Source organism: Balaenoptera musculus, chromosome 1 (genome assembly GCF_009873245.2).
Source record: "Balaenoptera musculus isolate JJ_BM4_2016_0621 chromosome 1, mBalMus1.pri.v3, whole genome shotgun sequence".
In the NCBI taxonomy this organism is placed as follows: domain Eukaryota; kingdom Metazoa; phylum Chordata; class Mammalia; order Artiodactyla; family Balaenopteridae; genus Balaenoptera; species Balaenoptera musculus.
The window spans coordinates 135,337,801-135,354,138 of NC_045785.1; the positions used below are offsets into that span (position 1 = coordinate 135,337,801).

The 16,338-nt window shown below is 53.6% G+C and overlaps 1 protein-coding gene across 1 annotated transcript in view; it reads left to right on the forward strand.

Moving 5' to 3' along the window:
* QSOX1 (quiescin sulfhydryl oxidase 1) overlaps positions 1 to 16,338 on the forward strand; it is a 39,392-nt gene that overhangs the window by 14,795 nt on the left and 8,259 nt on the right. Inside the window, 6 exon segments of the mRNA XM_036853612.1 lie at positions 3,269 to 3,314; positions 3,868 to 3,970; positions 6,288 to 6,378; positions 9,048 to 9,193; positions 10,821 to 10,955; positions 13,251 to 13,380. Of these exon segments, the coding sequence (XP_036709507.1) occupies positions 3,269 to 3,314; positions 3,868 to 3,970; positions 6,288 to 6,378; positions 9,048 to 9,193; positions 10,821 to 10,955; positions 13,251 to 13,380 (651 nt within the window).

The window sequence follows — 16,338 nt, forward strand, 5'->3', positions numbered from 1 at the left end:
CCTGAGACAGGGTTCAGGTCACAAACCATTTGGACAAAGTAGATGACATCAGCAAGGGAGACAAACAATGGGTTGGTTTGTCCATTCACCCGTTTATTCACTCATTCATTCAAAAGCATAGCTTGAGCCCCTCGTTTGTGACAGAGCCTCCCAGGGCTTTTTAAACAGAAGAGTGCCATGATCCGACGCATGGCTGGAGGAAAAACTGGGGCCAGGAGACGGCACAGGAGAGGAGTCCAGAGCAAGGCTGGGACAAGGGCGAGGGGAAGGCTATGAAGGTGGCCTTGAAGGCCTGGGCAGTGTCAGAAACACCAAGGGAGGGTGGTGACATGAAGGCAAAGAAGGAGAGTGTCAGGAAGATGTGGCACAAAAAAAACCCTGGCCAAGGGGGGAGAAACGGGCAGTGATAGCATCAGATACTGCAGAGAGAGCAGGAAGGGCTGGAAGGTCATTGGACCAGCCAAAGAGAAGGTCAGCTGAGCTTTCCTGGAGTGGTCCCAGCTGAGTGGTGGGGGCATGAGCCACAGCCAGCTTCGCGGGAAGGAAGAGGACTGAGGGCAGACACTGTTTTGAGAAATTTGGTGGCACCGGGAAATGGGACATGCAGCAACTGCAGAAGCCTCTATTCCCATCCTCCATCCCTTCGTGTCCTTTTTTTTTTTTTTTTTTTTTTTCAACTTTAGATTAGGAGGATCTGAACCTGTTTGCAGGCATAGGGAAGGAGCTGGTAGACAAGGGGAAAGATGAAAGAGAGATTAATTGATAGGAAAAAGTTCCTCTAGAGTGTGAGGTATGGGAACCAGCCCTCAGGTGGTGACATTGTTCTGGAAGGTGGCTGGGAAGCTTCTGGGGACAGAAGGGAAGGCTGCGTGACTGAAGTAACTGGAGAGAGGAGGGGGCCTTCCCTGTAGCCCTGCACCTCATGGAGGAGGGGAGCTCTTGGAATTCCTGCACTCCCCTATTGCAGGCTCCTGTCTGACTCCCCACTGCCCATGGCTGGGGCCTTCAGAAGGCTCAGCTGGGGTCTGGGGAGGCTGCCCTTTGACGGAAGTAATGCCAGCCCCTTTTTAAAAAAAATTTTTATTTATTTATTTAATTTATTTATTTTTGGCTGTGTTGGGTCTTCGTTTCTGTGCGAGGGCTTTCTCTAGTTGCGGCAAGTGGGGGCCACTCTTCATCGCGGTGCGCGGGCCTCTCACTATCGCGGCCTCTCTTGTTGCGGAGCACAGGCTCCAGATGCGCAGGCTCAGTAGTTGTGGCTCATGGGCCTAGTTGCTCCGCGGCATGTGGGATCTTCCCAGACCAGGGCTTGAACCCGTGTCCCCTGCATTGGCAGGCAGACTCTCAACCGCTGCGCCACCAGGGAAGCCCCCAGCCCCTTTTCATAAGGCACCTGCTCAGATCTTGGAGACCTGATGGTTGAAGAAGAGTCCACCACACTACTTTACAGTAGCTGACAATAACAACTGTAGCCATGGAGAGCCACGTGGCTTAAGGCGTCAAGATGTCAGTCATGTTTTTATGCCTATGGAAGCAAGTTGAAGTCTATTCTGTCTGTACAAGGGTGCCGTCACTGTGAATAACTGCAGCTGGGTTATTATTTGTGAGCAAACCAAACCCCAAATAGGTGTGTCTTTTATTTTGTTCCTGAGAAACAGTGTCAGCCCATAAATGCCTTAACATGCTTTATCTACTTGATTTCATGTCACAGTCCTAGAAAACTGTGCTCGTTTTTACAAGCATAAGGATAGCATATAATTTTATTAATTCAAAATGTATTCAGTGACTGCGAAGAATACTATTATGAATATATGTGGCATGTGTCAGTGGCTGGTTTTCACCCAGAATAAAAGTTTATATTAATGCTCTAAGTAGAGAGAGAATAAAACAAGGTCCAGGTGAAGTCAGCAGGAATGGGAGAAGGTTGCAGGTGGGGAGAGATGGACGGCTTCTCTGCATCTTTGTTGTTCATGTGGGAGAGGGGGGCAGGTGGCCTCCAGATTTCAGTTTTCCGCCTACAAGTGGCTAAGAACTGACAGATCTAGCTGATCAATGTTTCCTAGTGTTTCAAAGGAACAAGGGAAGGGGCTGATGACGATGTAGTTACAATGTTAACATTTATTGATTTCTTACTGTGTGCACCAGGTACGGTGCTAAGCACTTTGGATGTATTGTCATTGAATCCTCGCAGCAATTCTCCAAGGTAGATGGTGTCGTCCTCATCTTAAAGATGAGAAGGTTCAGAGAGGTTAATAGAGTGCCCAAGGTCACACAGCAAGAGCATAGCAGAGCCAGGCCTTGAGCCCAGGTCTGGTAGACCTGAGGGCCTGCACTCAGCCACCAGCTTGGGATAAGGCCGAGCAGCTGTGCTACTCGGCAGAGGCCCAAGGTGGCTACAAGTAGCCCCGAGGTTAGGGACCTCAAGAAGAGGCCTCTTCCCAGACTGCAGGCTCTTCCCCGGGCAGTTAAGTGGCCATCTGTCAGGACAGCTGAACTCTGTTACCTTCTGAGCCCAGGAGAGCACAAGCCAGAGTTCTGGCAGCTCTCCCACCGCTTAGACAGGAGCTCAAGTTCTAAGGAGTTGTCCTCTGTTCTCTCTGTCCTCTCTCCCAAGGAGGCAACAGACTGGGCCTGGGTGTCATGTACATGGGGAGAGAGTGAAACTGGCCTGTCTGTAATAAGGCTTGTTTCTTCAGGGGCTCAAGCCCACCCCTCAGTAGAACCAAACTGGTGACCCCTCCCTTCTGGAGTGTCTGCTGAGTCAGGCTGGGAGTCCTCGGTGGCCAGAGACACAAGCCTCGCTGCCTTTTTCCAAGATAAGGAACCAGGACAGATCGCCTCAGAGAGCAGCTAACGTTTTCCAGGGTGTGCCGGGGGTATGAAGTGACTTCACTTTATTTTTTCAGATGGGTCTGCATCACTTATTTATAGAGCAACTACTTTCTAGTCCCTATGTGCCGGGTCCCGGTGCTTCGTAGAAACAGAACCCCCTCAGCCAAGTGTCCGAGCTGCAGCTTCCCGGGGTGCTCCAGAGCTGTGAGGGCAGGGATCAGGTGCAGGACACCAGGGAGAGGAACCAGGGTCCCGCTCCAAGAGCAGAGACCTCCTGCTCTCATTTTACAGATGAAGAAACTGAGGCTCACAAAAGTCAAGTCGTTTCCCCAAAGTCACCCCGTTTAGTAAGCGGCTGGGTCTCAAACACAGACCCACCTGGCGCGGGTGCTGTGCTCTTAGCTCCGCTGACTCTTTTCTGTGTGTTTGCTTCCAGTTCTTTAAGGCCTATTCCAAGACCGGCTCAGGAGCTACACTGTCAGGTGGGTGTCCCAGCTCGCGGGGTCTCATTGGCGCTGTCAGTGTCTTTCTCCCCCTCTTTCGCCTGGGCTTCTACTGGGGTGAAGAGAGCCCAGCAAGGTCTGCAGGGTGAGGAGGTCCCCAGTGAAAGCCAAATTTGTGTTTTCCTGGAAGTGTCGTTCCCAGCCAGCCTGGAAGATGCCTTTGGGAAAACAAGGCTGAAGAAGCCCTTCCATTTGGGCCCATCTGGGAAGCGGGGAGGGTCCCGTGTTCCCAGAATAGCCCTTCGTGTCAAAGTAGGGTTGACATCCAGAGGGGCAGCCAGATAGCGTGGGGAGGGCCCTCGGGGCCCAGGTCTGAGGGACTCTCTCCTGCCCTGAGGGATGGGTCCCCCTGCCATGCTTAGGACCACAGGGGTGGGGTGCACCACCCCCCCATACAGAGAGGGATGAGATGCGCTCTGTTTTGCTCAGCTCGTGCCCTGGGCCCTTTGCTTCCATGAGGCAAGCTGACAAGGGCACTGGGATTTATTCTCCTCTCTTCACGCCCCTTGCCTGTGTCCATCTTCATTTACAGTGGCTGGTGCTGATGTGCAGGCGCTGCGGGAGGGGCTCATTGACGCCCTGGAGTCCCATAGTGACACGTGGCCCTCCTTCTGTCCCCCACTGAAGCCTGCCAGGTATTTGGGGCTGGGGCAGGCCCAGGGCAGTGTGGCAGGATGGCAGGCCGGGGACCGGGCTGCTTCTTCCTGTTGCCTGAGCGGTGGACACTCCAGTGGACCGGAGCCCAGAGCTGTCTGGAGCAGCTGGTGGAGGGCTTCCCATTGCTGGAGGTCCTACCCGAGGAGCCCTGACTTCCTGGGGCTGACAGGGATGCAACGGCCCATCCCACCCGGTGGGAAGGAAAAGACGGGCGGGGTTCTCCAGGTCATACCTGCTGCTACTTCTCAGAACCTGGAATGTCGGAGGGATGCAGCTGGATTTCACATGATCTAACCCAGGGAGGGTCCCTGAGAGGGTGGGCGTGGGGAGGAAAAAGGGAGACCAGATGCCGTTTAGAGGAAAGGGGATGGGGGACTGAGAAGCACAAAGCCCTGTAAAATGAAGGTGCTCATTTCCTGAGCCATGGCTGTGACTGGGGGATGGGGAGGTGACTCTGCTCCCTGTGCTGCAGAGCGTCAGGTGGCTGGTGTCCCATATCTACCTGCCAGGCAGCCTTCCAGGATCGCCTCTATTCTAGGAAATCAGGATAACGAGGTGCACGGCGTCTCACTCTAACTCTCCCACAGAGGGAAACAGGTAGATTGAAAACACGAGGTGTCCTGCCCTTCTGGATGAGAACTCCGGATAGGAGAAAGCCCACCTTAAGGGGCCAAGAAGGAGCAAATCCAAGTACCAGCTGGGGCTGCTAGAGGGAGCCCAGCCACAGAACACAGTGAAGGTTCCAGATGCTGAGAAGGCCTCAGGAGGCAAACACTGGGGCTTCAGCGCCCACCCTAAGTCTGCTGGTGTCTGGAAAGCTGAGGCCCTGCTGAGGGACTGTGTTTCCAAGTGTCAGTTGGTGTTGAATCCAACTCACAATGATTCTTTTATCATCTTTCCCAATTCTCCATCCTCCCAGAGGGCCTCATGGAGCCCCTGGACTGAGTATATGGTCTTGGTTTGGGGTTCCACAGCCAGACCCCATCTCTCCAGGAAACACCTCGCTCCTTCTTCCATTTCTCAATGATCGTGTCTCTGCCTCTCTCTCTTTCTTACACCCACCCTCCCTCATGGTGCCTTTTCAGCCCAGAAGATCTCAAAAGCAACCAGCCAGGTAAACCTGCCAGCCTCTCTCAAAGTGATCCTTCTAGAGAGCTTTAGGGAGGAGTTGGGGACCTGTGGTGGAAGGTGGGCTGCCTCTTCCAGAAGTGTGAGTGGGAATGGACGGGATGGGGGCGAGTTACATGGTCAGCCGCCTGTGGGCTCGCTCTTCTGCCAGCCTTGGGGAGGTCTGGGGAAGTTGCCTGAGAGGCCACTTGCTACCACCCCAGGGGCTGTCAGTGACCATCCGCCCACTGGGGTACACTCTGGCCCCCACCTCTCTGGCATGGCGTTTGTACTGTTGCTGGGCTGGGCTCCATTGGCCCCATGTTGCGCCTTCTGTTTGGAGGTAACCACTGCCACATCATTGGATCTGGAGGAGGGAAATAGGTCATCAGGTTGGGGACAAAAGTAGATGCTGTTGTCTCCTGTTACATGGCTGATGATGTTCTGCTTTTAATTGAAATAAGGGAACAAATCATTTTTGTATCATGCAAATTGTTTTCTACTGAAACTCTGCGTTTTTAAAACAGCTTGTATCTTAATTCTTTGATTTGGGGGGAATAATAAGATTTGCCTTCTTATTAATTTCCACCTTTGTCCTGGGGCCCTAGTTTCCTCATTTTAAAATAAGGAGGTTAAAATCTTAAAATAAGATTAGATAGCTTCTAAGATCTCCTGTACCCAGGACTTTCTGATTCTTTAGTTCCTTTTGTATGCCTGCCCCAGGAGTAGACGAAGCACATCTCCCAGTTGGTAGTGACTTAGCACAGATCAAGGCTTGTGTCTGATGGGTGGTGAACACCAGCTTCTCAGGGGACCAATAAAAACTGCCCTCTAAGCCTGGGCCTTACCCAGAGCATAGAAACACCTGGACTCAAAGCGTGCCTCCCCCGGTCTCCTCCTCAGAATGCCCGTACGCACTCCTGACTCTGAAAAAACAACCCAAATAGGTGGGTGAAGTGAAGAACCAGGTTTCGGTAATAGGCAGAGAGAGTCTTTTGAGACTCAAGGTTTGGTTTACTCCCACTGGAGGGCTGGCATGGAGAGACTTCCTCGAAGTCTTGTGTGCAAACAGAGAAGGAGGTGTGTCTGGCCGCACTCACGGTACTGGGTCAGCCACGTCTGCTGTCGCCGGCAGTTTTGCTTTCTTCCCACCACAGAGAGAGTGACTGCCAGCGTTGTCTATTGCAGGCTGGAGGAGATTACTGGATTCTTTGCAAGAAACGATGAAGAGTACCTGGCGCTGATCTTTGAAAGGGAAGGCTCCTACCTGGGTAGAGAGGTGAGCTGCCTGCAGGGTCCCACAGCTCCTGCATAGCCCCTGGGAGAGAGCCAAGAGCAGGGCTGTTCCTGTGCACTTCTTAGCCCAGCACTGGCCTGACCCCTGCTGGGGGAAACGGGAAGTGTAGGAGCTGGACCTTTCTGTTTAAAGCCTTTACGTCCGCTTGGATCTTCCTCGTGGAAACTGAGAATGATAACACCTGCTATTTATTGAGCATTGCACTAGATTGCTGACACGTAGTTGCTGATCTTTCTAATTAACGAAGATGGTCAAATAACAGGTCAAAGATCACACAGCCAGTGAATTGGTAGAGCAGGACTTCAAACCAGGTCTGTCTGCCTCCAAAGCTTGTGTTATTTCCACACTACCCCGCCCCCAAAGAATTGGAGTTAAAAATCTGGGGGGGAGGGAACATCAGAGAGCCTCTAGTCCCTCTTGAGGAAATGGGGTCCCTTCCCAGGTGAAGCAGATAACAGAATCAGGCGAGTTGGAATCTCCACTCCATCACTTATGTGCTGTGTCTGTGATCATGTTACTCAACTTTCTTGAGCTTCGTTTCCCTGCCTTTGAAGTGGTGACAGTTACCTTTTTTCAGAGTATGGTTGGGAACATCAAGTGAGGTGGTTTAGAGGAAGAACCTGGATGAGTAACTGGCACAGAGTACGTGCTTTATAAAGGTCCATCCCCGGCCTGATGCAGAGAGTCTGGCGTTCCACGGCTGCCTCATGGACTTTGCAGGCCACTGGGCTTTTCCCAGATGCAGAGGTGGGACGGGCCGGTGCCTGGGAGAAGTTCCAAGGCAGTGCAAGGAGACAGAGAGAGAGGGGATGAAATTAAACACCACTGTTGACTCTGAATGGTTTTCCTCCTGAAACTCACGAAGCACAGTTGAGCTCTCTGAGCTGTCTCCAGACCTCTCAGCCCCGAGAGGGGAAGCATGGAGGTGGGATGGGCAGGGAGCTTTGCTGAAGGAGTGCCTGACCCTTCTGGTCCCATTCCAGGCCTGGGGTCATGCCTGTACAGGTGACTGATAAATGTCCATTGGAATCAGCTCTTCCTCCTATGCTCCCCCATTCCCCTAGTAACCAAGGGCAGTGGTCCCGTGTCCATGCAGAGGTGCCCAGGGATGGTTAGTTTGAGAGGCAGGAGGGCACAGTGGCCAAGAGCCCCAGCTCTGGAGGCAGATCACCCTGGGATTTACAGCCCAGCTCAGGCGCTTGCTACATATGTGACCTGATCACATGATTTCACTGCTGAGCTTCGGTTTTTGCGTCTACTGTACGATAGGAGTTTTATTTTTTAAAGAAATACTTACGTACATAACTACTAGTCATTGTTAGAAGCACTTTTATAAAATTAACCCGTTCAGTCTTCTTAACAGCCCTTGGAGGTGGGTATTGTTATTACAATTTTGCAAGTAAGGAAGTTGAGTCAGGGAGAGGTTTAGTCTGAGGGGGCAGGATTTAAACCCAAGCAGCCATGGTATACTGCACCACCTGGCTTGGTCTCCTAGTAATTGTTCCTATTTCATAGTGAGTATTATTTTGAAGATTAAATGAAGCAATCTATATACAGAACATAATACCTATTCAATAAATATTACCTAACAGTATATTTCTCCTTCTTAATTCTTTCTAAAAATAAAATCGTCACGTCTAAGTATGTTTTTCCAATTTGGAATATAGACAGAAAGTCTTACAAATATCAAAACAAAACTGAAACCACTTTTTTTTTCTTCCAAATATCAGATACATACATTTTTTTAATTTATTTTTTTTATTGGGGTATAGTTGCTTTACAATGTTGTGTTAGTTTCTGCTGTACAGCGAAGTGAATCAGCTGTATGTATACATATATCCCCTCTTTTTTGGATTTCCTTCCCATTTAGGTCACCACAGAGCACTGAGTAGAGTTCCCTGTGCTATACAGTAGGTTCTCATTAGTTATCTATTTTATACATATTAGGGTATATATGTCAGTCCCAATCTCTCAGTTCATCCCACCCTCCCCTTCCCCCACTTGGTGTCCATATGTTTATTCTCTACATCTGTGTCTCTATTTCTGCCTTGCAAACAGGTTCATCTGCACCATTTTTCTAGATTCCACATATATACATTAATATACAACATTTGTTTTTCTCTTTCTGACTTACTTCGCTCTGTATGACAGTCTCTAGGTCCATCCACGTCTCTACAACTAACCCAATTTCGTTCCTTTTTCTGGCTGAGTAATATTCCATTGTGTATATGTACCACATCTTCTTTATCCATTTGTCTGTCAGTGGGCATGTAGGTTGCTTCCATGACCTGGCTATTGTAAGTAGTGCTGCAGTGAACATTGGGGTGCATGTGTGCTTTTGAATTTTGGAAACCACATCTTTTTATGCCTTTTACAAATTGTTCTCATTGGAAAGAAAATTACATCAAATTGGAACTGTCCTCAAAGATTCAAGATGTGTGGTCCGCACCGTTCCCGAGCAGGCAGCGTTTGCACTCCTTACAGCGGGGCAGACGTGGTTGGCGGCAGGAGAGTCTCACTCGTCACGATAGTCTACTCTTGGAAAGGTTTTGAGTCTGGCTAGAGCACAGCTGCCACCCAGGTGCCTGCCCAGGCCTTCCCTCTGTCCAGTGGCTTGGCCTACCCCTGCAAGTGTCTCACTGTCTCTGCAGGTGACTCTGGACATGTCCCGGCGCCGGGGCATAGTGGTGCGCAGGGTCCTGAACACAGATCATGACGTGGTGAACGAGTTTGGTGTCACCGACTTCCCATCGTGCTACCTGCTGTTTCGGAATGACTCTTTCTTCCGGGTCCCCATGTGAGTGTCTCTCTGCCCCCTCTCTCCCCGCTCCCTGTGCTCCTCCTTTCTCCTGCCTCGAGAGGCTGCAAACCTTTCACAGGGGCTGACAGGTTCTTTCTCCTGTGAGTCTTCTGAGGAGTCCGTGGGCACCCTCTGTAGGAGAAGCAGATCTCTGCCTATGGTGGGTGGGGTGGTGGGCATGCTACAGCCAGGAGTCCGGGCCCAGAACGCTGCCCCCAGCTCAGTAGTTCAGCCTCAGGTCCCCGGCGCACTCAGCTCCCAGCGTTGGCGCTTCTGCCCCATCCCCACCGCGGCCCTGGCCCTATTCCCCATCCTCCTCTCTTCACAGACAGACTCGTTGGCAGTCTGCAGGCCTGGCAAGCACTCAGATACGCCTGACCCTCCCTCCGTTTGGTTTTCTAATTGCAGAAAAGTTCATTAGGAGCCAGACAATAGCCGGTTCCGAAATGCCAAGAGAGAACAATCAGGCCAGCCGTAGCCCCTCTGTCAGGCTCCCGCCGCTGAATGGCGCCAGATGGTGCCTCAGTGCCCTCCCTGGGCAGATGATTGATGTCCACCCGGCCCTGCAGGCAGGAGTGCGAGGGCCAGGGAGACCAAGGCTGGCCTGAGATGTCCAGTGAGCCGCTCCTCAGGGCCATTAGTGCCATCCTGCACCAGGGCTGGGCAGCGCGGCCACCCGCCCTCACCCGGCCCCAGTCACCTGGCAGCACTGGGCCAGGCCTCGTCAGAGAGCGCCGTCGGGGGGTGGGGGGGGGGAGGCAGCACGATGGCCGCGGGGACAGGGAGGGGCAGGAAGTGCCAGTCCTGGTGGGGAGCGGAGGCATTGTTTCCTCTCTCGGAGTTGGTGGAGGGGAAAATTGTTTGTGACGACGCTGCTTCTGAGCCATCTGCTTGTCGGTAAACATTGGGCCGGGACAGTGGAGTGGAAAGCAGTGCTTCCCGGTGCCAGGTCCCCTGGGGTGTCCCATCACGCTGCTGGTCTTCACATCCCTCCCTCCAGGGGCCTTGACCAGGAGACGCCGCCTGCCCTTGAGGACTCCTCTTTATGAGACGAGAGAGGGAAATCAAAAGGATTGTCAGAATTTTCGTGGTTTGGGGTCGTTGCTGCTATTTTTTAAAAATCATGTATCAAACTCCCTTGACCTCCTTGGGGAGTAATGTCACCTCTGGTGCCTTGGAGCAAGCTTGTGAGCTTCCCTGAGGCCACGTGCCACTTTGTAGCTTTGGTCTCTGGGGAGGGTCGTCAAACCCACCATCCGGTCCGTGGCCAGAAAGAGCACTGTCCCCAGAGGGCCCTCCTCCTCCCTAAGGTGCCCTGTCTCCCCACCTCTCCGAGGCAGGTTGAGGAATTCACGGGCCCAGCCGCTTTTCCAGGTGGGATTTTGACTTAAGACTGGTGTCAGAGAGGCTTTCCACAGCGTGAGCAGTGAATAGAAAGGTTAACGTGAGGCAGGGGTGCCCCAATTTTTACCTCACTGAGGATAAGACCGAACCAGGTTCAAGTATTTCTGAATAAACATTCCTGCCAGGTGAGCCACCCGCCTCCTCTCCTGCCGTGAGTTAGCTCTGGGGTTTTGTTCCTCCATGCTCACTGCCTCTCCCCCACGGTTCCCTTCCCTCACAGGCTTATGGAATCCAGGTTCTTCTACACCAAGTACCTGCGGAGGTTCTCCAGGGACACCAGCGAGGCTGTCCCCACCACAGCTGCACGGAACACCTCTAGCACCGTAGCCCCTACCATGTGGAAAGTTGCAGATCCGTAAGGCCACGCCTGGTCCTCCTCATCCCTTCCCTTCCCCACCTTCTCTTCTAATCACAGACACCCCCCTTCCTTCCACACTCTGTTCCTTGTCACAAGCTTGGCACGTGTCATCCTGAGCCCAGACCCCCCGAGGGCTGGCCTTGGCCTATGGGGTCCCCCGGCCGCTGGCCATGCACAGGAGAGTCTTAAATATGCAGAGGCAGCAGCGTCTGCTGACTGTATTCTTCATGATGGAACGCATACTTTCCGATGCCCACATTCCTTAAGCTTAACTCTATTCAAGACCAAGTAGAATCAGCTTGGAAGGATAATCTGCAGCCTCCAAAACAACTTCCCACCCAAGCATTTATTGCTTCAGCACAGATTTTTGAGTTCCTGCTATGTGCTAGGCACCATAAATGCCGATTGTGCAGGGCAGATGCAAGCCCTGCCCAGAGTTTACAGTCCCTTCGCAGCATCCCTTCTAGGAAGGCACTCGACCTCACTTGAATGCCTCTGGTGTCGGGGAGCTCACTACTTTTCAAGATAGCCAGTGTCATCGTGCACAGTTGTAAGCACGAGGTAACTGTTCTCTCTGAGGCTCCTTGGCTCTGCCCTGGTGGTAGAATTTCTGCTTGTTGGGCAGGGAGATGGGGCCGTAGACCTCTTGCTCTGGCCCCCAGCATGGTACCACGTGGAAATGGCTGACCAGGAAGCTCAGAGCTGAGTCCAGAGGGCGGCTTCCACAAGGGGGCTGCACGAGAGAACTGGGGGCAGGGTCACTGGATTTCGGGAAGGATTTTGCATCCCAACATGAGAGACTCTAAGGGTGGAAAGTGCTAGTGGAGAGGTTTTTAGTAAATCAGGTGGGAAGGAAAGAGAAAGTAAGAGGTGGGAATGTTCATTATAATCATTCAAATTATGATTATTCAGATCATTCAAATTGCTATTATGGCTGACACTTCTAGTCTTACGTGCCAGACTCTGCTGGGCACTTGCGTCCATTATCTCCTTTAGTCAGGGGGCCACTCCTTGAGGCAGAACACAGGAACGGAGAGGTAAACTGAGGCCCCAGGACACGGAAGTGGAGCAGAGGGAGGGGACTTTGGCACGAGGGTAAAGCGCAGGTGCCCACAGTGCTCACCCCGTCAGCTGACCTTGTTGGCTTCCCACCACCTCAGGAGGCAGGTGGGGGCAGGAGTCCATTTTACAGGTGAGATCACTGAGGCCGGAGAGGCGGGTTGAGTTGCCCAAGCTCCCAGAGCTAGCCCACCATAGAAGGAGGCAAGAATCTAGGGGTCAGGAGGCAGGGGTAGAGAAGCAGCCCTTCCCTCAGGACCCTGAGCCCAGATCCCACGAGAGCGTGATGGGCACGGGGTAAGCAGCCAGCTTGGAGCCTGCAAGCCTGCCCCCAGGGCTGGGGTCAGCCCGAGGGGTGCGAGATGGAGCCCTGACGCCCAGGGTCTGGCAGCTGCAAGGACGTCAGCCAAAATAAATGTAAACCCCACTTCCCCTTCTCCCCAACCCCATTCTCAGCCTTGGCGGGCAGCCAAACCCTTGGTCTTTCAAAGAGCACCCAGCTTCTCGAGCCATGTTGTGTGGGTGCGCCCCTGTTGGTCTACTTGTCTGTCCCTAGGGATCTCTGTTCAGAACAGAGAATGAAGCTCAACCTTCTACTAGTGGCCTGGCAAAAACACCTTTAGTGAGTGATGGGAGAGGCTGGCCCGGGACCTGCAGAGGGGGAACCCTACTCTGTGCCAGGAGCTGCTGAGAGTTTTACACTTGTGCTTTTGTTTAATCCTCTCAGCAACCTACCTGTGAGCAAGTTATTACTATCCCCATCTTACAGATAAGGAATTGAGGCTCAGAGAAGTTAAGTAATTCGCCCAAGGTCACCCAGGTAGTTACTGGCAGAGCCAAGTGCTAACTTATTTATTTTATTTTATTTTATTTTTGCTGAAGTATAGTCGATTTACAGTGCTGTGCCAATCTCTGCTGTACAGCAGAGTGACTCAGTTATACACAGACAGACATTCTTTTGCATTATGGTCCATCACAGGATATTGAATATAGTTCCCTCTGTTATGCAGTAGGACCTTGTTGTTTATCCATCCTATGTATAATAGTTTGCATCTTTTAACCCCAAACTCCCAGTCCTTCCCTCCCCAACCCCAAGTGCTAACTCACAGGACTCTGTGACCATCAGTAGTGCCTCCTCTTCTCTCCCTTTGGCCCTGGGTGCTCCTCCCCAGCCCCTGCCCCTGCCCCATGGTTAATACCCTTTTCTCTCTCTGGCTCCCTCTGGGTCCTCAGCTCCAAGATCTACATGGCTGACCTGGAATCTGCACTGCACTACATCCTCCGGGTAGAAGTGGCCAAGTTCTCTGTCCTGGAGGGGCAGCGCCTGGTGGCCCTGAAAAAGTTCATGTCGGTGCTGGCCCAGGTGAGCAGGGCCCTGCCCTCCCTTGTCGGGCAGCCCCACACCACACGGGATCAGTGCGCATCCCTGAAGCAGGCGCCGGGCCAGCCCCTCCCTCAGGAGCTCGTGGTCGGGCTGGACACCTGGACCCGCGGCTGTCCCGGTCTACCATGGGCAGCTACCCTGCGGTCTGCGCCCTCCTCCCGTCAGCCCCGTACCACCAGCGACAACCCCCTTCCCCAACCCCACCCTGTGCAGGGGGGTGGGGGGGACCCAGGGCCTGACGCCCTGGGGATATTCCCAGCCAGCTCTGCCTGCCTGAGTCCTCCACCTCAGGCGGAGCCTGGAGTGTGGCCTCTCCCTCCCTGCCATGGTCACTGGGAAAGCAGGGCCCGTGGACCCCAGTGAAGGAAAGAAGCCTTTTCTGAATCTCCTCTTTTCCCTCCCAGACTCTGGCCAAAGTCTGACGCAGCTCCCTGGCCTTAGCCGTGCGCCTTCCTTATTCCTTCGTAGTTTCCTGCCAGCATGGCTACTCCTCCAAGTGTAGCTCCTACTTCCTGAGGACCTGATGTGTGTCAGGCATTTAATCCTCTTAATCTCGCCGCAGGGTGGCAAGTGCTACCCCCATTTAAGAAGTACAGGTCGCTCAGGTGATGTGCCTTAGGCCTCCTGTTAGGTGATGTCGTGGCCAGGATTTGAACTGGGGTCCCAGCTTCAGAGCCTGTGCCCTTTCTCTGCCACGCTCCTTGCTCGCCTCTGAAGGTGAGATGCGGGCTGCCTGTTCCCTCTGCACCTGCCGCCTCCTCCCTCCCCGCATGCTTCTCTGCGGCTGCAGGTCCACCGCCAGTGCTGCCCTACTTACATCCCGAGGCTCTGGCTGCCGAGGACTTGCTGAGTCAGATGCGGGCTCCGGTCCCCCTCAGAGGCTGACTGCTGACTCAGCCACCCTCGGCCCCCCGGGAGCCAGGTCTGAGCCCCTCCTTCTGGCGCAGGTCTGCGGGCCGCTGGGGCTACCTCTGGGGGTGGTCTCCTCACCAGTCCTGGCCTTCTGGTCCCCGTGGCTTAGTGACGGGCATCTGTGGTCACACCGAGGACCCTGTGAGGTGGCAAGTGCTTGTCACAGTGCTGTTCCCATCTAAGGCAAGACAGCTTTCAGCCCCTCTCAGATGTTCCACGCGGACTGGGCCCCTGTTCTTCAGCCCAGTCTGATAATAGAGCCTTTCCTCAGAGGCTCTGTGAGCCGCTTGGTCCTCAAGTTGCTGAGGCCCAGGGTGGCTGGCCCAGAGAATCAGAGGGGAAGAGTCCTCGAGTAGTTCTGTGTGCTGTCTTCCTGCCTGACACATGAGGCGGGGCCCCAGGAAGCAGAGAGGGGGTCCTCTTACCTCCCCCCCGCCCAGTCCAATCCACTCTGAAGAACTCATCCCAGGGGAATTGTTTATTGTGTGCTGCTTGCCTCTCTCAGCTGGACTCAAAGCTGGTTTGGGTTTGGCTCCCAGTGGGACTGTTGCAGCCAGTGTGAGGGAAAAGAATGAGACCCAGGAAATGCCTGAGCGGAGCAGAGGCTTAAGCAGCACCCTCTCAGTGGTGCCCGCCGAGCTTCCGCCCTCAGCAATGCTGGAACTGAGTTTGGAGTGAAGGAGTCCTCCCTGCCAGAAGCCAGGGCCCTCAGAGAGGAAAGTGGAGGGCTGGGGGGCACGGGCTCAGGGGCATCTGCTGTGCAGCACAGCCCCTGGAGACTGCGGAGTATTCTGGCCCTACCCTTGCCTGGGTAGCTTTATCCTGAGTAGCAGTAATAGTAGCAGCTACCGTTTCTTGAGCTCTGACAAGGTGTCAGACTCTGCAAGGTACTCCTTTGTGTTTTAGCTTATCTGCGTTTCTCAGAACGGACTCCGCGGGGTGGGTACTAGCATTATCCCATCACGGAGAGGGGAATGGAGGCCCAGAGGGGTAAAGCACCTTGCCCAAGGTCCTCCAGCCAGTGAGTGGCTGAGCTGAGATTTGCGCCTGCGTCTCATCTAACCCACACCCTTATGCACTACGTGCGTGGAGCACTGAAAGTCTGAGTGAGCAGAGCTCACTCTGCCCGCTCAGCCTTAGGGACCTGTCAACTGTGAGTATGGCCAGTCCGGAGGCACTGCCCTGCGGCCCAGCCCGGGATCTCCCTGCTCCCTCACGGAAGCGGCTGGCAGGACTGGCCACTGGGTGGCGTGTGGTCACCAGGGTTTCCCTGCTCCCGGCGCAGGGTGACTCCCTGTAGTCCAGAGCCCCTTAATTCATCCTTCCTCCTGACACCGTGGCCTTAGAGGGCGTCATCCTTCCAAATCAGGACGATGGGTGAAGGTCAGTGAGAAACGCTGACTTGAAGCTGTAAATTTGTGTCGAGAGCCCAGAGGCCCGTGTGAGCTGACCAAGAGGGAGCGTGTCAAAGCACAGGATTCTTTCCGGCCACTTCTCCTGCTGGGGGACAGTGTCCAGCCTGGAGATAAGAATACGCCATGACTTTCTCAGAGGACTGGGTCCCTTGGCAGGTTTTTCTGTTTAGGGATCATTCCTGTCTCCAGCACCCTTCTTCTCACCAATGTTTTTCTTTGCTGTTTTTCCTCTTGAGTTTCTCTGTGTTGCCCTCTCGACCTGCCTCTTCGTGGTTTATCTGACCTGCTCTGCTACTGCAGCCCTCTCTCTCCCTCCTTCCCCCACCCTGGGTGTGTTCGTGCCTGTGCACACACAGGCGTCCATCCTCCTCCCTGGAGTCCTTGTGGTTTTAAAGTGCTGATACTAATCCGATTTGAGTTGACTTATTGTCAGAGTGGCTTTTCATGCTCCTCAGAGACTGTTGGGAGTTCCCATCAAGATTTGGATCTCGGCTCAAGCCCCTGCACTGCCTTGTCCCCATTGGCAGCCCTTGGAATACAAATGAAAGGCCATTTGCCAGCCTCGCCCAGCTGGTCAGTTAGCGAGTCAGCTGCTCTATCAGAAGATGAG